This window comes from Myotis nattereri (genome assembly GCF_964212035.1).
Source record: "Myotis nattereri genome assembly, chromosome: 3".
Taxonomy (NCBI): Eukaryota; Metazoa; Chordata; class Mammalia; order Chiroptera; family Vespertilionidae; genus Myotis; species Myotis nattereri.
In genome coordinates, this window is record NC_138077.1 from 7010901 (window position 1) to 7032463 (window position 21563).

At 46.4% G+C, this 21563-nt stretch overlaps 1 protein-coding gene across 3 annotated transcripts; it reads right to left on the reverse strand.

Moving 5' to 3' along the window:
* Positions 1 to 425: 425 nt before the first annotated feature.
* On the reverse strand, positions 426 to 17327 carry ZBTB21 (zinc finger and BTB domain containing 21). Of its 3 annotated transcripts, XM_081086868.1 has the most exons (3): positions 15128 to 15748; positions 3480 to 5077; positions 426 to 2882 (listed from the first exon to the last, which is right to left on the reverse strand). In XM_081086868.1, the coding sequence occupies exons 2-3, from the start codon at positions 5062 to 5064 to the stop codon at positions 1888 to 1890; spliced, it is 2580 nt and encodes an 859-aa protein (XP_080942994.1). In that variant the 5' UTR covers positions 5065 to 5077; positions 15128 to 15748; the 3' UTR covers positions 426 to 1887. The 3 variants fall into 3 exon arrangements, with proteins under 3 accessions (XP_080942994.1, XP_080942993.1, XP_080942992.1); XM_081086867.1 differs by lacking the exon at positions 15128 to 15748 and adding an exon at positions 17209 to 17327 and having other exon boundaries at positions 426 to 5077; XM_081086866.1 differs by having other exon boundaries at positions 426 to 5077.
* Between the last annotated feature and the right edge of the window lie 4236 nt (positions 17328 to 21563).

The following is a 21563-nucleotide window of genomic DNA, read 5'->3' on the forward strand; positions in this document are numbered from 1 at the left end:
ATATGCAAATTGACCTAACAGAGGAAAGACTGTGCGCTCCCACAGGGGGACTGCTGTTCAGCCAGAAGCCAGGCTCACGGGGAGTGGGCCTAAGCTGTCATCTGGACATCCCCTGAGGGCTCCTGGACTGCAAGAGGGTGCAGGCCGGCCTGAGGGAGCCCCCCTCAAGTGCACAAATTTCGTGCACCGGGCCTCTAGTGAAAAAATAAAACGCAAAATTTCATATGTAATTTACATAATGTACAAAGTCAATTAGTATTTTATAAAAATGTTTGTGTTTCAAATAAAGAGACTGTCCTTCCTACCTTTGGTCTGGAATGTGGGTAATGAGGTTGATAAGGACAGTTCTTTTCTGCTACAGCACAAATTTAAGTACTCAGCATACTATTTCTTAGTCACAGTAGTAATTTTTCTTTTTTGAAAGAATAGCTTGTAAAAAAAATTAATAAACTTGGTGGTCTTAATCCACATCACTACCTTAAAAGGATTTTGTAGATTCCCCAATTTTTCTACTTTTATATATCTGACCACCCCACACAAGTAAAATAAAAACTGTACCTTTTGAAACAGCCCCTAGAACTTTGGATAACACCTATAAGAAACCAAAAAAGCTCAAACCTTATGGGCCAAAAAGAAGTTAAAAAAAAACAACCATACAAACTCATTTTGGACCCTTGATAGTACTTAAACAGCCGTTTAGGAAATGCTAAGCAGTGACTTGAAGCAGAACCACGTGAACACTTTACCACGATAAACTCCAACCAATTCTAACAGAACTTATCACAAGACAAAGAGGTAGGAAACTGTATACTGTCAATATCATTTTTGAAAAGTATGTGGAGACTGCAGTGTGCTGTTTCTCCCTTTGCTTCACGTCTCTGGAAGTGAATGGTAATTCAGGATTCAGAGCCCCTGGGCTGACTCTATGTAAATATAGGTCCTGACCTTTTTGTTATACTAATATTAATTTCAAAATTAGTGCCACGTTATTTTTGTCCCAAATACACTCAGATTTTCAACTAGTGGCAGCATAAGCCAGAGGAAACCAAACATCCAAGTCCTTCCAGCGCTGGACTGAACTTGCACTGTGATGTGGACACAGCACAGCAGCCATCTGATCACAACACGTGTCCCCACTGAAACCTTTGTAAACTGACCTTAGGGGCCTTCCAGAAATCTTAATATTTTCATCTCCCAAGTCTTCCAGCAATAACTACACTAAGTGACCCAAGAGAAAGTTTTTATTTTATAAAAATCTAAGTATTACTATTGCTGATTTATATTTCTCACAATTTTCATACGAAAAATTCTACATGACCACAAAATGCCAAATATTTTTATCAAGTGTCAGGATAACTTCTTAAAGTTGAGGTTTATCACTTTTTTATTGCTAGAGTATTCTAAAGACCTAAATCAACACTGCAAACTACTCCACTTCTTCCAGATAAGTTTTGGACTTAAGAACATGGCTGAGATTTAACTAGAACTTATGTGTCTGATATAATTAAAAGCAGAAATCCTTTAATAGTATTTCACTAGCTGCAAATCAGTAAGAAAACAAAACCACCTCAAATTAAAGATTATACTGACACTGTGGAATGAGGAACCATGCAAACAACCAAGACCAATCAATTTCAACATTAATGAAGTCAAGTTGTCCTGTGACTGTAAGGTCCAGAAGCACAGTATTTTTTAAGTGTTTTCCTAAGTTGAGTAGACATTATTAATTAATGTCAGTTTACCTCCAACTTATACTCAAGAATAACAATTTCCAACCTTTATTATTTTTTTGTAAAAAATATTTTTGTTTTATATGACACATTTCACAACTTAGGCTGAAATCTGGAGACTGCTCCCATTTCGTTATAGGGAAAAAGGGGAGGTCTTTTAATTATGGGTTTGTTCATGACTCCAAAGACTAAAGGCGGTCTTGAATGTCCTATGGCAAAGTTTACACATAAACTGGCGTTTGAATGTGATTGCTGAAAGGGGTGGGGCATGGTAAAAAAGTGTGTCTGATTCTTGGGGCACAAACAGTTTCTCCGTGGCCGGAGCTGCATTTTCAGGCAGACCCGTTGGACTGTCAGGCTCCAGGGGCTGGATCTTGGGCAGCGGCGGTGGTGGGGGCAGAGGTGGCGGTGACGGAGAGTTTGTGGGAACAGGGCACACTTCAGATTCTTTATGCGCTGAGTCCTCTGTAGCCTGAGACATATGGGATTGGAAGTGACTCCAGAGCCGGAAATTGGTGCGAAAAGCTTTGTTGCAAACGTGACAGATGAATGGTTTCACGGAACACAAGAGCTCCTGGTGCCGCTCCAGTTGCTTGTGCGAGGTGAACGTCTTGCCACATTTCTCACAGGGCCACAGGCCCGGGTCCTTGCTGGAAGCTGCTTCTTTCGGAGCTGTGCTGGCCTCAGGCGCCACTTCCTCAGCTTCCTCCACAGGCTCCTCTTTGACTTGGATCTTCAGTTGCTTCGAAAGGCTAAGGTCTTCGGGAAGACAGGAGGAATCTTCCGAATCGAAGTTGACTTGCTCTGAACAGTCACTGAATGCATTGTCATCTTTTGGTGTGACCACGTGGTTTGCTTTCTGAGGCTCGGGCTGGGCCTGGGGCTTGGAGGAGCCGGTGACTTCACCATTGTGGTCCTGGATGGGTAAGGAGAAGTTTTCGGCTGGAGCCATGGTGTTCTGATTGTGGACTTCGACTTGGTGCCGCCAGATGCTGAAGGAGGACTTGAAGGTGCGCATGCACTCGAGGCACGTCAGCTTCTTGTACTCACACTTGCTCTCGTGCTCGTGCTTGAGCTCGGGCGAAAAGAACCTAAGGCTGCAGTAGGGGCACACGGTGGCGTTCCGGCACAGTCGCTCGTGGCTGCCTTGCTCTAGGAGAGAAGAGAGCTTAGCGTTACAGAGGCGGCACTGGAAAACCTCCTTGCTTGCTACCGGACCATCAAGAGCGAGAGCTTTCGGCTTAGCGACCTTGTGTCCTCCAAGAGGCTTCTCTCCGGGGTGCATCTTTATGTGCTGTTTGAACTGAGAGAGAAAGCGATAGGCCTTTCCACAGTAAGTACAAATGTACACGCCTTTGGCTCGCGACCTCAAGTTCCTCTTGATGACTTGAGCTGGGGAACTACTCTGCCCCTGAAAACCGGGCTTGCTGCGCCTCAACTTAATGATCAGGGCCTTCTTAATCTCTCTCTCTCTCACTATGTCAATCAGCTTTCTTTGGAACTTTTCATCCAGAACGGCATGTGAACTAGAGGCTGGTGATGGGTTCTTCACTATGCCGTGCTGGGTCTGACAGTGGGTCCACACCTTGAAGTTTGTGTGAAACCGCTTGTGACAGATGTCGCAAGCGTAGGGCTTTTCTGGGTTGTGGTACATGTTAATGTGCCGGTGAAGACCTGCTGTTGATCTAAAGATCTTAAGGCAATGTTTGCATTTAAATTTTTTGTTTGGTCTTGTTCCCTCCAACTCACCAAATTCATCTTTGCTCAAGTCAGAATCTGGAAAATCTGCTTTGAGTGTGGGGCTTGAGCCTTCCTCGAGATTATCTTCTGACACCAGAGAGCCGTGCTCGTCCACCTTTAACTTCTTCAAGGGCAGTCTTCGATCCGCCTGGAACCTCCTTTTTGCTGGGAGTCTGCTCATGTCTTTTTGGTTGTCTTCTGTTTTCAGAGGAAGGTCTCTCGAGCTGGATGCTGCCGCGGCGGCATCTCCCACAGTGACCCGAATGATGTCGGAGGGATCTGCCGATGGGCTGCGGGGCTCTGTCTTGATTCGAACCTCAGCAACAGGGGGTGCACCCTCCCTCTCTGTGGACTGAGAAGCACTGAAGGACCGGAGGCGGTGTGGCTGTGCAGCTGGAGTCCCATCTTCCGGGGTTGGTTTTTCACTACCCTCTTTTAAAGATGACTTTTGAGATAAAGCACAAAACACATTCCCTGGTGCATCGCTTTGCACTGCAGACGACCCCTGGGAAGATTTCAAATCTATTGAGGGTGAGTAGACAGGAACCTGACTGTCCATCGACAGTGACCGTCGCAGGAGACTCTTAACAAGCGGGCCACTTCTGTCAATGCTTTGGTTTGCAGAAGCAGAGCCACTGGACGGGATCACCAAGCCCAACTTTGAGTAGTACAACAAGTTTCTGTCCTCGCCCGGGCCATTTCCTCTGTTAGTTTCTTTCAATAGATAGGGAGTCTCTGATGAGCTTCGAAGAGACAGAACAGGTGGCCGGGGCCTTTTCAGGGCCAGCTCTACAGCTTTTCCTTTGGGCAGCTGACTGCTTCCACCTGGTTTGTCATCCACTGCCTCTCTGTCTTGCGGAGGTGCGGAAGACAGGACTGCATTCCTTTTCCCCAGGCCGCTTCTGTTAGTATCATCCAAAGATCCAGAACACTCAAGAGACTTTGTGTATCCCACAGAACCATCTTTTGGCCAACTCTTTTCAGTCAATGACAAATCGTGAAGTGGTTCAGCTGGTTTGGAAACCTGTGGCTTACTGGCATTGGCCTTGACTGCAATGTTTGGGGAGGGCTGGGAAGTATGGCTTATATTGGGCGGGCTTTGACTAACCGTTTTCCCTTGTGCCTCGTTCCTGCTTTGACAGACAATGACACTTCTCTTTTGAGAACTGTTTTCATCATGTTCCACGAATATTCTTTTTCTGTTGGGACACACTGGAAAGGGTGCTTGAGGTGTTTTAGAAACGATGTTAGTCAGAAAGGAAATCCCGAGGCTGTAGCCTAGTTCTTGCACAGCAGCAAGGCTGCCTTTCTCGACAAACAAAGACGAGGAATAAATGTAGTTCAAGACGTTATCAAAAGCATCTGGTTCACAAAAGTCAAGCTGGAATACAGTTTGCAACTCATTCTCCTTATTTGTGAATAAACTATGAAAATATTCACTGCTAGCAGCCAAGACATTTTTGTGAGCTCGAAATTTCTGGTCTCCAACAATCAGAAGCACATCACACAACTGTCCTTTGAGGCGTTCCTCATTGAGTGCGCTCAGGAGAGAAATGGCATGTGCTGGGTTGATGTAATGCTGTAATCCCTCCATTGCTTGGGTTTATCTGAAAGACAAAGTATAAAATTATAAACAATGCAGTGAAAAGTTCTCTATCAGGTGAAATGCTCTGCAAAGGCAGGGACCATTAACTGTCTTTTCAGAGGTGCTAATATTTAGCAGATTATAGGCACACAAAAGTCTTTGTATAAACAATCTTATTTAAATAACATGGAAAATATGAAGAAACAGGTCTCATGGCATAAGTAGATCATCAATTATTAAAACTGAGGGATTTTAGAAACTACAGACTGCAACACAGGCATTTTCATCCATCAAAAAAGCTGTTAGGCCATGGCAAGTATGGAAGGAAGAGATATTTAAAAATAATAGTTTATTATTTAGGGTCCTTATCCATTTCCTGTTTGGTTCTATTCTTATTAGTTCAGAGAAGTAGTTATGATGTACTGAAATGCCTGACATCTATAATTCTGAAAGGAATCCTTTTATCACCGTGTCGGGTTCAGAACAAGTCACCCAAGTTGTGTCTCTGAGGTATGTGGATTATTTTGAGTTAATGGCAACAGATACCCCAAGAGAAACGTTGCCTTCCGAACAACCTAGAAGAATTGAATTAGGATAACCTTTCTGACTTCTCTATATGGCAGGACAAACTACTAATTACTGTACATCTGCTCTTCTTATCCTACAATGAACCTCCTCTCCTCTGAAGCCCCCTGGTGCCTTACATCATCCTTAGTTCAGAATATCACATATACCTCATTTCCCCAGTCTGTCTCTGGACCTCTCATGTATGCAGGGTTCCCATATGTAATTACATTTGGTTATTTGCTCATGTTAATCTGTCTCAGGTGGATCTGATTAGACCAGCCCAGAAAATCTAGCAGGGGTCTTCAAACTACGGCCCGCGGGCCACATGTGGCCGCCGAAAACATTTACCCGGCCCGCCGGGTGTTTTTGCCGCCGCTGTGTGCATAGGAATTTGTTCATAGTTTTTTTTTAAACTATAGTCCGGCCCTCCAACGGTCTGAGGGGCAGTGAACTGGCCCCCCGTTTAAAAAGTTTGAGGACCCCTGATCTAGAGGGTAGAGGAAAGTTTCTTCCGCCCCCCACTACTGGATATATTCATTAGCAATGCGATTTAACAATGAGTTGCAAAGTAGAGGTCTTACCAGACCGTTAAAAATAGGCATAAATTTGGAAAGTGAAAAATCATCTGCTAATGACTACTGTATCCTAATTACTATTTAACAAAGGTTAGAAATGGTAAAGAATAAAATAATTTGTTTTCTTATGTATACTAAACACCTTGCAATCTCCTGAATATTATTTACTTACCAAAATCACATAGTCAATAATAGCATAAAGGAAACTTTGACCTAAGTCTAAACTAAATTATTACTAATTCAAAATTAAGGGATTGAATTGGGATTTCCCTGACATTCTTCTCAAATCTAAAGGTGAGACAACCTAGTGGTTGGGTGCAGGCTCTGCCCAAGAAGCTGGGGTTCGAAAGCTGGCTCCTCCCTTGCTGTCGATTAGCCTGATTATCAGGTGCCTCATCTGAAATGGGAGCATGGACCATGCCCTCCTTTAAGGTTGTTGTAAAGATTAGGTGAGCTAACATCTCATACACAGTAAGGACTAGACAAATGATGTGCAATTAATTTTCAGAAATCGCAGGATTAATAGGCATTTAACTCAATATCAAAAAAGAAGGGGCTCACTTGAAACCCACCCATGTTCTGGACAAAGAAAGCCATTTCATAAAGAGATAATGTTACTGTAACACCTCATCTCTTTGGTTTTATTTTATAATGCCATCTTCTTTAACACATTAAGCGCCCAACCCGTTTTGTCTTCCTGACGGAAAGTATAGTGTCGGTCACCGGTGACTGACTGTTAAAACGTGTTAAAAGACTTATGATATTTATTTTTAATATTAAAATGGATTCAAAGTAATTAAGACTACTTGTGACAGTTTTATCATTCTCTAGAGGGCAAGCTGTGGATGTACCAAACTCCACACCCAGCACATGTGCAGGTTGTCCCCTGGCTTCAAAGGACAAGCCTTTGCAGGTCAACCAGATCTGGGCTCTTCAGAAGAGCCCACAAGAAGAGTCTGGTAAGTCACCAACCTAGAGCGACCAAGCATCCTATACCATGTCCTTAATATTACTCTGACTCCCTGTTCCGGTGCTGACTCAATTTAACCAACTCAGAGGCATGGCTTTGCTTCTGGGACAAAGCCTGTGGCCTGTCCACAATCACTCACCTCGGTCGCACTTGTCTGATTTTTGGTTCATTTCTGACTGCCATCATTTCATATCAGTGGTAAATTTTAGTGCTTGTATTTGTGATTGCTTGGTAAAGGTATTTTCCCTTCCTTTCCTGTTCTGTTAGCCATCTTAATTTCTCCCTTAGCCCCACTGTACTGTCTTTATAATCACACATCTATTTATGTGCAAAGAAACCCGTCATCTTTTACAAAGGTCAGCATAGGAAGAGATAAGCTTATAATACCACACTTAGCAACTTAGCTGAGTACGGAACAGTTTGTAGTGCTAATGATTTTTGAGAAAGCTGGTTCAGATGTTGCCACTGGGGAAAAACAACAGATTAAGAATCAAAAGCTTGGACCAGCATTTTTCAAAGGTGTTTCTTAAAATCAATTTAGTGGTATAAAACTAGTAATAAAATAACTAGAGCAAAGTGAAAAATGTCAGAATGGCTCAAATGTAGTAAGGCTAAGTAAGGTCTTGTGGAACTTCTGTCTTGCTTCTATGTACACACATCCAAACATGTGAGCAAGCACTGGGTTGGGATGTATAATATACTCCTTCCTGTGGGCCAGAGTCAAGACAGTGTGAAAGAAAGTGCTCTAGGCTAATCAACCTCTGAGCCTCAACAATGCTACTGTGAGAATTAAATGAGAAAGCAGTAATTGTTACCACTTACTCACTCATTCAACAAAATGGCATTTGAGAAGGCCTGAAGGTGGCAAGGATGAGCCATGAGGATGGTCACTGAGGAAGAGCATTACAAGCAGAGGGGAGCGTCAAGATAACAGCAGGGATGGAGGTGAGAGCCGAGGGAGGCATGGAGGATGACATCAGAGAAGCATGAGAAGAGGCTGTGCAGGGCTGGGTGGACGCATGGAAGAACTACACTTTTTATTGGGCAGCCATAGGAAGATTCTGAGCAGGGAATTATGTTTAAAAGGATCGCTCTGGCTACATTGTTGAGAATGGACCATGGAAAGTAGGGAAAGAGTGGAAGCTGGAAGGCCAACTAGAATGCTGCTCCAATGATGCAAGTGAGACATGATGGCAGCCTGGACCAGCTAGGAGTCCACTGCAATGATCCATGTGAGACACTATGGTGCCGGGCCAAGGTGGTAGCAGGGGAGATAAAGGCAGTCATTAGGAGTTCTAGTGGACTGACTGTAGAGGATAAGAAGGTGAGCAGTTAAGGATGTCTCCAAGAATTCTGCCAGGACAACTGAAAGGATGCCCGTACTCGAGATGAAATTTGATAGAAAAATTGGTTCAGATTTTTTTCAAGAATTCAGTTTTGATATATTAAATGTTAGCAGAAATCTATTTATTAATGTACCTTTTACTGGCACCCTTTCCTGCTTCACTTTCCCTATAATCTTTCTTGTGCTTTCTGGGATCACTTCTCAAATAAACTTTCACATCTGAATCCTTGTCCAGGGTCTGCTTTTTTCAGGGGGACACATAACAAGACGCAATGGAAACTTGAAACTATAGGTATAGGCTGAAGAACTGTGTGAAGACTAAACCGAATGAGATTTTGTCCTTGAACATGAAGCAAATGCTATTCCACATGGCATCTGCACCCTATTCCTATATGCTGAAAGTCAACATTTTCTCACTTTTCATTGTTCAGAAGTTTCCTTCTTTTGCTTTCTTCAAATTATCATCCCTGTTTTTGTTCTAAGTAAGTACTTCCAATCCTTTGAACCACAGGCTTCTATAATCTATAATAAAAGCATAATATGCTAATTAGACCGGATGAAGCTGGGGCTGCGAGGGAAGCCCAGTCCTGGGTGCCGGAGGGAAGCTGGTGCTGGCAGCCGGGGGAAGGAAGGCCTACTCTTGCAGGGATTTCATGCATCGGGCCTCTAGTCTTTGAATAAAAACATCTGGTAATTAGGGAACAATAAATCACTCAGAGTTGAGTTGTAAAAGACATAGTCATTGTCCCTGAAAATTATTTGGGGACTAAAAACTATTTGAGTGTAACCTCCATTTAGAGTTATCAATGAGACTGTTTGCCCAAGAACTGGCTAAGTATATCCAAATTCCTGATATGCTTGATAAACAACTCTATAGTATTTTCCAATCTATTCACTCAAGCACTAATTGAACATCTACTGCCACACATTACTGTAAACATTTTTCATTCGTTAACTCAATATTTACAGCGAAGGCAGTACCCTACACTATAGGTAATAATAATACCCTACACTATAGGTACTATTATCACCACCCCCATTTTATAGATGAGGAAACGCAGGCACAGAGGGATAAGGTACATGCTCAAGGTCACAGACTTACCAGTAAGCAGCAGAGCAGGACTCAGCTTCAGAGGCCACACTCTTAACTCCTACATCACCTGTCACTAGTTTCCTCTTTTAACGCTCACAGAAACACCTAAGCTAGGCACTGTCATCGTCCCTGTGTTACAAATTAGGAAACGGAAGCACTGAGAGGTCAAGTAATGTACCCAAGTCACCCAGTCAGTTAGTAGTGGGTCTGGAGTCTGGCCCCAGAGCCTGTACTCTTAGCCATCATGTTACATGCTTCTCATTACTGGGCATCCGTCTAGTATGTGCCAGAACCAGCTAGACGTGGTAGATATCTATCTGACAAGCACGGACCTGCCTTATGGGCACCTGAAATCTTGCGTGGGAACAGAACAAGTCAATCTGTCATCATGCTCCAATATGCTAAGCACCAGACAGGTACACAGAGTAGAGACAATATAGGTGATGGCACTGATCCAGGTGAGAGGAAAGTCAGAGAAGGCATGCAAGGTAAGAGGCCTCATGAACACTCAGGTGTTAAGAACATGGGAGGAGCCCTGGCCGGTATTCCCAATGGTTAAAGCGTTGGCCCACGCACTGAAGGGTCTCAGGTTTAATTTCTGGTCAAAGGCATGTACTTGGTTGCAGGTTTGTTCCCTGGTCCCAGTTGGGGCGCGTGGGGGAGGTAACCAATCCATGTGTCTCACATTAATGATTTTCTCTCTCTTTCCTGCCTTATCCCTTTCCTCCCTCCCTCTAAAAATCAATGGAAAAAAATATTCTCAGGTGAGGATTAACCATCAAAAAATAAATAAATAAATAACATGGGAGGAGTCAGGAAGGAAGGGTGAAGGGCACTTCAAGGACAGGAGCAGTATGTCCAACATAATAGGGACAAGACACAGTGGCGGGCTGGAGCAAAGGAAGGACACACACAGGGGAGGGCAGGTGAGTAGGGAAGGCAGGCAATGAGGCTGGAAAGAGGATAGAGGCCTGAGGGCCCTGGGGCTGCACTCGAGGACTGTAAGAGGAGCCCAACACTCCGATGCCTGGAGCAACAGGACAGAGAGCACAGGGCAGGGCAGACCCCTCACAGGTTGAGGCCTTTGCTTTTATCTTTAATTCAATTACTAAAACTGAAAAACAATGGCTCCTTTCCTGGTAGAGCTGCAAACAAGTAACATTCTGAACTTCTGTGTTTTAATGGAACTTAACAACTAAAAATATAAAATGCGATGTTAAAAATGCAGGCAAAAGGGGGGAGAAACCCACACTGTGAAATGTCATGAAATAATCCAGCAAAACCCTGTGTGGCTGGTGGGTGTGCAGGCTGAATTCTCAAAACCCACTGCCTTTTCTGCTCTTCTGTCAGACGAGGCCAGCTTTGTTACTGGATGCACCTTCTCTCCAATAAATCTGCCGGCTTATCACACTCCGTTTCTCACGCATGTTTTAATTATGAATAATCAGCCTCTGACTTACAGAAGACAGTGCATCATAAGTTTAAAAGCTCTATGTATACACATTGCCACTGTACCACGTCCTGTACCTTTCCCTTTGCTCATCTCTACCTTACTCATCAGTGCAAGTGCTCCTGCTACCAGTCATGGTGGAAAAACCTCTGCCCTCTTAAAAGAAAAGTGGGTGCGATGGGAAGAAAAGGCCCCTTTATGAGTGGCAGAAAAGGCTTGGAGGAAGTCCCCCAGGAAAACCAGATTCTGATACAGGGCTGTTTTGCTTACACTGGGTCCCGTCACAAGTATCTTCCCAAACTCTGCCTGAACTTTCTATTTCATGCTGTTTCCTGAAATTTCCAAATGAGAGAATCTTTATGGTTAACAAGTCATGGGAAGACTTTCAAATCTGTGTACTTGCCTGAAATCCTGGCATTGCCACCTACTAGATATGTAACCTTGTGAAGATCACTCGACCTTTCTGAGTCCAGTACTAGTGGTTTTCTTAACCTGACGAGCGGGGCTAACACTACCCATCGCAAAGGATTTTCATGATGAACGAAAGACACAGTATGTCTGAAAGTTCCTAGTATATATAGTGTTTCCGATATGGCAAGCACACATTTTATTTCCTTCCTTTCCTGAATGTTTATGTGGGCCTGCTGCATGTCACGTATCACAAGAGGTGCTGGTGACGGCAGATGAATGAGCTGGCCGGCTGCCTGCTGCCCAGTAGCACACATTCCTGTCGCAGGACATGCATGATGAAGGACACAAGAAGTGTATAATAATGCTGATTTCAGGAAGCAGTTAATTGGGCCAGGGGTGGGAGGGTGGATGAGTGAACAGGGGGACATCAGGAAGGTTTGGGACTCACAGCGCACTTGACTAGCAGTAACACTCACTTGATTATTAATACAGGTTTTCTACTACAGGTACTTTTCAGAAACACTCATTTGATCCTACCAGGGCTTCAAAACTCCCCACGGCTTGCCCTGGCCCAAAGCCCTTCATAACTGGATTCCAAAAAATTAATTCATATCAGCACCTCAAATTCCTCAGATACTAAATGCTCAGAGGAGCGGGGAATTCATATTTTAATATAATTTATTTCAATGCAAATAATTTCCTCTTTATATCAAATGCAGAGGAGTTGCAAGGAGTTAAGATTTTTAAGGGGATGGGTGGAAGGCAGGCTCTTTTGGAATACACAGCTTTCTGGGGAATTGAAACAGAAAAAGGGAAGCACGTAACCACTTGGATGAAAAGACACTTGGAGCTGAGTAAGGCACTCAGAAAGGAAGATGGGAAGGGACCAAAATAACCCAACTTTCAAGTTCTGGAGACTAAAACTCAGGCTGGCATTAGAGCTAAGGTACATTATACATCAAATTGGCTCCAAGACTAGCACACAAAACCCTTACTACCAGATTTATAGAGAAATGTCTCTTTATATATTAACCTAGAATTGAACTCTGAGCACAGAAACCTTTGGAATGCTGGGGACTGCTAATATAGTCCTAAAAATGACACTAGAAAAAAAGAAATGCATGTAACAAAAAGCACACACACAGAGAAACAACACACCTACATTTGACACTCACTCTGGGACAATACAGATATCCAGACATTATTTGAAGCTCCTCTGATTTCAATGCCAGCCTTGTTTATCTGATCCTTCAAGGGAGCAATGTCACTCACTCCCTTGGATCGCCTCTCACCACATTTTCAGTCTCTTGAGAAGGTGTAATTTTGATTAAAGGTGTGTTCTCTGCACCTCCAGCTGAATGGGTCTGCTGTAACTCAGTTCAGGGTGAGTGGAGACTCTCTGGTCTTGGCAGCTTAGCAGCCACTCCTCCTTCTCCTGCTGCAGGCAGCCCCTTGATTTGGCTTTGGAAGAACTACCCTCGTCCCCCTAAGTACAGTCTGATGCCTATTCTCTCTTGCTCAGGAGTAAGTACATAACCAAAGCCAAGCTGATTAGAAACGTTCTCTCTGGAACCTGGCCTGAGGAGACGACAAAGGCAGTAAGTGGAAGCTGATTTATTCAGCAGTGGTCTGGGAGTGCAGCCTGCCAGGGCCTGGCTACACAGATTCCTGCAGTTACATACCATGGTTTTTCTCTTTCCGTCCAATTCTTTAGCTTTTCCTTAAACCTCAAGAGCAACCCTGTATCTTTATAATAAATTCCTTTTTCTATTCAACCCAATCAATCTTTTCCGGTTCTTGTTATTAGATGATGCTAACAACGTATTTCATGTGCTATTCATTCTTCCTGTCTTCCCTTCCAAATGCATGGATAAACTGCGGCTGGACTGAGCTTTCCAAAACAAAGCTTTGATCGTTCATTGATTGAACACATTAAGTATCAGCATTATTAATTCACTCTAACTGAGCTCCTATTAGATGGTGAGACATACCGGAAATACAGGGGTGTACAAAACAGACAAGGCTCCTACTTTCTCGTGAGGTAAATCACATGATAAACAAGGAAACAAAAAAGATGAGTTCAGGCTGTGCTGTGTTATAACGGAAAGAAATAGGGTGCTTTGACTGAGTAGAGTAACTAGCGGTTTGGAGAGGAGGGCAAGGAAATGCCCTGATGTGATATTTGAGCTGAGACGTAAGACCTAAGTGAAAAGAGCCAGACTCGACTTTGTTTAAAAACAAAATAATAAAAACAATGGTTCTCCATTAGGCTAAAAGGCAAGATTTTAAAAACGTGTGCTCCAAGGCTCTGTAAATTTGGTTTCAAACTAGTTTTTAGATCCCCCCCCCCCCCCCGCCTTAGTTATCCTGGTGCTAACTTCCTGCTTCAGACACGTCATCTCTGAGACACAACCTGCACGTCCTGCTTCTTCTATCACCCACTCCGTAATGCTCTATACCTCATGGAGCCCCCTCCCCAGCTCTCTACTCAGCTCAACATTATCTTTCAAAGCTCAGCTCAAGTTCCAATGAAGCCTTCTGTCATGGGCTGGATTGTGTGACCAGTCCCCCCCCCCCCCCCCTTTCATATGCTGAAGTTCTAACCCCCAGTACCTCAGAATTTAAGCGTATTTGCAGATAAGGCCTTTAAAGGGGTAATTAAGTTAAAAAGGTCTTTGGGCCCTACTCCAAGCTGACTTATAACAAGAGGACACAACACAGATGTTCAACGATATGCAGACAGAGAGAAGATGGCCATCTACGCACCAGAGAGGCCTCAGGAGAAATCAACCCTGCCTATACCTTAATTTTGGACTGCCAGGCTCCAGAACTGTGAGAAAATAAGTTTCCGTTGTTTATCAGTGAGTGGTACTTTGTCATGGAAGCCCTAGAAAATGAATTAACACACCTTCCCTGACTACTTCAGTCTATAATGAGCAAACACCTTTCAACTCCTGCATTACACAGAGTGGCATCACTGATGTAGTGTTTATTCAGTGCCTTACATTGTTAGTCATCTGTGTCTCCCCAGCTGAACTGTCAGCTTTTAAGGACTGAGAATCTACTTAATATCTTTGACACTCTTCACAATGCTCAACATTGTATCTTGCACAACAATAAGTATTGATTTTTTTCAGTACTCTGACATTCCAATTAAGTGCAGGAGTGGAAATTATGCTTGCTTTTATTTCCTATCATAAAGCTGGTCCCTTATATTGATTTTCCTATTATTTCCTAGATAAAGTCCAAATGCTGGACTGACATACAGGACTCTTCATACTCTGGTTGCAATTAATTTCTCCACCCTTATTAGCTTATTGGACATTTCTTACCATCCATCCTACAAACTTGCACACCTGGTTTCTTACCATTTCTTTACTCAGCCAACTTCCACAGAAAGATCCAGCTCAAATGCACTGTTCCTGTATAGCTTTAGTAATTTGTCCCTATCCAGTAGCTTAGTCATCTGAACTACCATAATACTTATTCTCTCTCTGCAATAATACAACTATTTCGAGTGATACCCTTCATGGGAGTCCCTAAAAGGGAGAACCCTTGTTTCCGCCTGTTATCCCTAATGATTAGCACAATGCCTCGCAGGTATCTATTGGGGAGAGAGAGAAATTATCACACTAAAGGCTCAAGACCTGGACTTGCTCACCTTTATTGCTCCAGCATCTGCTATAGAGCTCAGCACGTGGCAGCTTTCTTTGCCGTGTGTATGAGTTCCTGTGGCTTTCATTTACCACTGAGCAATGACTCTGAAATCCGTCTCTCTGCTTGGACTTCTCCGTGGAACTCCAGCCTCTCAGGTGCCCAACGAAGACTTCCATCACAGGAAACCCCCCATGTCCAGGACTGCAGGCATGGTCCACACCTTCTCGCCCCTATTCCCATACCTGCTTGTCTTCACCTATTTCCTATTTAGTTTGGTGTGCTGACAACCACCAGTTCTCCTAAACCGGAAACCTCTTCTCTTTCCTTTCTAGCGAGTCCCCAGGACCTGTCAGGCCTCCTGCATAAGCAGCCCGAGATCTGCTCTCCCATCCCCACTGGCTTTGGGGACAGCTAAACTTGCCCCTTCAAAAATCTCTTCCCCCGGAGATTCCCTCAGGAACTCAGCCCCTTTTGTGTTACACACCTAATCCCCCTGCATAAACACTGTAACTTCCTCGAGGGCGGGGGGTTATAACTTTTCCAACTTTTATTTCCACAGAATGAAGCATACTATATATATTCAATAAATAGTGTTAAAAGAAATGAATTAAAGTTACTTTGAAGTAAACCAAAGCCCCAAGTTTCTGCTTTCTTTTTATCATCAATATTTAGGGATGCTTCAATTTAAATGCAGAGGACGATTAGTCATTCCAGATGAATGAGGAATTTGCTCCAAGCACGGAGGGAAACGTTTTAAAAAATAACTGTCAAGGAGAAAGCTTCCTAAAATGGATTAACCCATGTTCCTCTCCCCTCAAACGAGGTAAGCAGAGCACAATGCGGGCTCCTTACCGATGACTCAGGGTCATCATGATGAACAATCGCTGGACTATGCTGTAATACACGGATGCCCTCCGATGCTAGTGCTGGCTCTGGCACGGAAAACCCCTGGCTGCTACACTGTGCGGAGTCTGATGAGCATTTGCCCCGTCGCCCACTGTCAGGCAACCCCGCTGCAAAACCTGCCTAAGAACACCCCGCCTCCAAGCGTGCTGCTGCAGAAGCCCCCTCCCCCGCCGCCCCCTGCCCCAGGCCCGCAGCCCCGCGGCTGGCGTGCACAGTCACCGGGTAAGGGCTAGGACGGAGGGGCTCTCCTGCAGTCAAAGGCACGATCTCCTGTAGTGAGCTACAGAGTATGTTCCCCGCAAGTGACCTGGGCGGTAGGAGCATCCATCACAAGATGACGGGGACTAGGGCCCACGGAAGTCTCTGGGCCGGGGTCTCCGGAGCCGCCCGTCTGAACCCCTCCCCTCCCCCCTTCCCCACCGCAGGCCGCCGACTTCACACCGGGTTTTCCCAAGCCGAGCAGCAACGCCGGTGGCCAGCGGAGGGGGCTGTGCTCCGCGGCGGGCGGTGGAGGCAGAGAAACAGGTCTTCCCCGCGGCCTGGGGGGAAAGGAGTGCGCTCCGGGTCCAGGCGTTTGGCGGAGGCCCGGCCAGGAGGCAGGGCGCGCAAAGCAAAGTCGACCTGGGTTACAGGTCGGTTAGGCCGGCGGGGCCCGAGGGGACGGCGGGAGGGGGCGTAGGCCGTGGCAGGTGCGGGGTCCCACTGACCCTCCAGCTTCCGCGCACGCTCGCGCGCCCCTCAGCCAACACCGGCCAGTGGCCGCCGCCACAACTGCGCCGGACGGGAGCACGCGCCCTTGACGGGAAGGCGACCCAACCGCTCGGCGCAGCAGCTGGCTCAGAGGTCCGGCGCGTCCGCCCCCAGGGCCACCTGGCCGGGCGAGGGAAGCCCAGTGAGGGACCGAGCATGCGCAGTGGCGAGGGCGAGGCCAAGTGCGGGAAAGGAGCATGCGCAGTATGAAGGAACAATAGGCTACGTGGGAGCCCAGGGCATGCTCGGTGAGGGACCGGAGCCGGCGCAGGCGCAGAAGCGCCCAAAGCCCGCAACCCACAGGAGAGAAAAAACAGGAGAGAAATCACCTCAGAGTTACGTCAGGAAAGGCCCCGTTTTGCGGGGAGGCTGTGGCCTTCCACAGGGCCCCGCAGTTCTCCTAGGGCGAGGGGCGTGACAGTTACTCACCGGTCTTCAGCCCGGAGGCAGACGCCGGGTCCCTTTCCGCTCACACTCGGCTCGCGCGCGCCGCAGCCGCCGCTGCCGCTGTGATTCCATCCATCTTGAATTTGACGTCATCCCACACCAGGGATGAGGTCATCGCAGGCAGCGCTCGTCACGTGCGCGGTGCTGTGATTGGCCGCCGGGCGCTCGGGGGCGGAGCGAGGGAGGTGCGCGGCGCCGGGGGCGGGGCAGCGTCGGGCCGACGGGAGGACACCCAGCGCCACCCGCGTCCTCCCGCGCCCGGCTTCTACCGGGGCCGCCCGCGTCCGCCTCCTACCGCCGCTAGCGTCCTCCCGGCGCCCGCCTTCCTCCCGCTCCGAGCTCTCGCCCAGCCCGAGGCAGACTCCTGGCGGCCGCGAGGGGTGACGGCGGCGGGAGGGGCGCGCATCTCGGGACGCGGCGCGGGTGGGCCCGGTGAGTCCCCGCGCCGGAGCGACGCGCGCACCGCGGAGGCTGGCAGCGGACGTCCGCCCCGCCCCCGGCCCAGCGCGTGTGGCGGCGCCTCCGCACGCCCCTCGGAGGTCGCTTTGCCAATGGAGGCGCGGGCGCAGGAGCCGGCTGGGGCCCTGGGTGGGCGTCACTGCGGTCGTGGGCACAGGCGCCGGCGATGCCTGGCTCGTGGGGGCTCTCATCGGGTCGCCCCCGCGGGAAGCTTGCGTGGTAGTGCGCCGCGTATGAACCTGCTGACCTTGAGAGCTAGCGTCTCCCCCCAGAGGGTCTGTTCACGAAGGACCACCTGAGAGTGGATTGGCGTGAACGGGCCCCAGAGTCGCCCTGCTGGCACAGATCGGGGTTCTTGCTCCGATCACGTGCCTGATGGCCTCTGCTTGTCCACTGCTGCTCACCGACAATACCTTCACTTTCAGTAGCATCCAGCTCAATGGGCAGTTCACTTACTTTCTCTAATATTAATTTTAATTTCATGTTTCTTAGGCTTAGTTTTCCTGCAGGAATATTACAAGTCCATTAATTAGAAAACGCACTTCACCTTTTTTAAAAAATGGGGTTTTTTTAAAAAAAAAATACAGATTTTAGAGAGAGAGAAACATTGATTTGTTCACTTATGCATTCATTGCTTGATTCTTGTCTGTGCCCTGACGGGAGATTGAACCCACAACCTTGGAGTATCAGGATGATGCTCTAACCAACTGAGCCGGGGCCAGAAGACTCACTTCACTTTTAGTCAAAAGCCAGAAAATTAATGTAACAAATGCCCAACTGTAAACACTAATTCTAAAGAAAGAGTCTGCTAGGCAAGCTAAATAGAACATCATATTGTTTGATATACTTCAAATGGTAATTTTCAAATAAAATTTTAATTTCTTTAAAGTTGAATTTATGCACGTGACCCCCAGCTAATTTATAAAACGTTTGAGGAGTATGTGTAAGAAATAATTTTGCATTAGGCTAATAAAAACTAAAAAATTGTTTCAAAATTACCAGCTCTATTATCAGTTGTTAGAGTTTCACTAATTTTAAGAGTACTCTTAGTCTCAAAGGAAGAAGCTTGGACCTAAAATTTTTCTCCTACAAGTATTTTTTTTTTTTAATTTTTATTTTTTTAAATATATTTTATTGATTTTTTACAGAAAGGAAGGGAAAGAGATAGAGAGTTAGAAACATCGATGAGAGAGAAACATCGATCAGCTGCCTCCTGCACACCTCCTACTGGGGATGTGCCCGTAACTGAGGTACATGCCCTTGAGCGGAATCGAACCTGGACCTTTCAGTCCGCAGGCTGACGCTCTATCCACTGAGCCAAACCGGCTTCGGCACCTACAAGTATTTAAAACTTTCAAAACCGGCTTTGACTTAAGGTAGGACGCAGCAGTGATTGTAAGTCTTTTAAAGGGCCTGGGGTTTTAGGGTCCCCTGTGTTTAGGCTGGGCGAGCGCACATGTTTAGCCCAAGAAGATCAATACAAAGCTATGCAGCAAAGCCTGAGCTATTAGCTAGGTTTTCCTGTTCACCGAGTACTGTACCATGTGCCAAACGCAATCTCTCTGAACCTATATCTCTAGCTGCCTCAGGAACATACACAGTGGCGTCTCCACTTTAAGCCGTGTGACTGGGCTTTTGCCCTCATCATTTCACTACAAGGCACTTGACTGCTAAATCCGGCAGAAACTTGTCGCTCCTTCAGTCGGCCTCTTTGATTTGTGAGTCTCTGTACAGATTCATTTTTCAAATCTACTTGCTTAGTGACGCCTCATTCCTCTGGATTTTTCTCCCTCTTCTCTGACCCTGGTTCTTGGCCTTCTGTGTTGGCCCCTCTGCCTGTGTCCAGCCTCATACTTTGGGTTTCCCCAGGTTCTGACGTGGCCCTCTTGTTACACTCACCCGATGCAGTCGCAGCCATGCCTAGGACATTAGCCCAGCCGGCTGAGCTAGGGGACTTGGACACCATCTTTGCTCCCCTTTTTCTCCATTGTTCCCCCTATCACTGAGTCTGGTCCATCAACCTCCTGAATGTTTCTTTGATAACATAACCACTTTCCACCCCAACAACTTCCTAACTACTCCCCCAGCCTACAGGTCAGTGATGGCGAACCTATGACACGCGTGTCAGAGATGACACGTGAACTCATTTTTTTTGGTTGATTTTTCTTTGTTAAATGGCATTTAAATATATACAATAAATATCAAAAATATAAATCTTTGTTTTACTATGGTTGCAAATATTAAAAAAATTTCTATATGTGACACAGCAACAGAGTTAAGTTAGGGTTTTTCAAAATGCTGACACGCCAAGCTCAAAAGGTTCGCCATCACTGCTCTAGGTCTTTCTTTTGTAAACTACCCTCATATTGCAGTTAGTGGTGTTTTTTTTTTAAAGTAAAAGGTATGCCATTCCCTAGCTTAAGTTTTTGATGGCTCTCAGTTACCCTATGGAGGGTATGTGCCTATCTATATATGTAAAAGCCTAAGTGACCGAACGACAGAACGACCGGTCACTATGATGCACAGTGACCACCAGGGGGCAGTGCTCAATACAGGAGCTGCCCCTGGTCGTCTGTGTGCTCCCACAGCTGGCCAACCTCCCGAGATCCCTTCCCCTGGCTGCCCTGATCACCCAGATCAGAACTGGGCGAGATGGCCCTATTGGCCCAATCGCCAGCCAGGCCGAGGAACCCCACTGGTGCATGAATTCATGCACTGGGCCTTTAGTTACTTATAAGGTGCTAAGAGTGGAGGTCACTAACTTATGGGCTCAACTCTAAGTGGTGTTTGTAAAGTGGGAAATTGGGGCGGGAATCCTAAGCTCAGGTCCTTACCTAAATGTCTGGACTCTGGGTGTGAGCAGGGTTGTCATATAGTAAAAATACGAGCCCGAAACTCAAAATCACTGTTTCGTCCTCCCAGCCTGCCAGTACCTTCTCATCCCTCTCGCTTGCTCTGAGCCCAGCACTCTGCCTGACCTATGTTAGGAACGCCACATGTTTTTATGAGTATATTTTCCATACACGGATGCATCCGAACAGGATTGCTACCATCATATGTGTATATTTATACACAGGTCCCAACATTTATATAGCCAGCTTCTTGTTAGCCCCATCTGGATAACCCACACTGCTCACTGAGCAAGCCCACAGCTACACTTCCTGTCTGCATTCTCTCTTTCCTTTACCTGTTCTTCCTTCCCAGGCTCTGTCCTACTGAATGGGGCTGCCACCTACCTCATTACCGAAGCCAGGAACTTGATGGTTATTTTAGAGACCTCTCTCAACTTCTGTATCCAGCTGTCACTAAGTCCTATCAACCTATCTCTTAAATAATGGCCCCTTAAATCTGTCCTCACTAGCCCTCCTGCTGTTCTTGGCCTCCATGGTCTCTGGCCAATCACTGTAGTCCCTCCACCAAGTTCTTTCTTTGGTTTTGCTCCTTCCCTTCCCAGCAGTCAATCTGCTTTCAGTCAAATTATCTTTCCAAATGCAGAGCTGATGTCTGCTGGGGTGGCCTCAACCTGCGTTTGAGATGGCTTCTCTCTGCTCCTCCCCTTCACCCACTTTGGCCACGTATGGCTGGGACAGGCACTGACTCAGATGCCCTGTTCCCACTCAGTCTTCTGACAGATCTGATCGCTCTTCCAAGCACCAGCCCAAGGCCTCCTGCCTCTGTGCTTCGTCGCTCTGCCATTCATCCATCACCGGCTGCTCGCAGGCCAGCCTCTGCACTAGCTCGTGGGCTCCTTAGTGCAGAGACCGTGACTGTTAACCTGAGTATTCCCAGGGCTTTGGGCCCGTTGCTAGGGCTGTCCCTGGTGGCCAGTTCCCTGATTCTGTGGTACTGGTGATACTATAAAACCTAGTGTGTTTGCA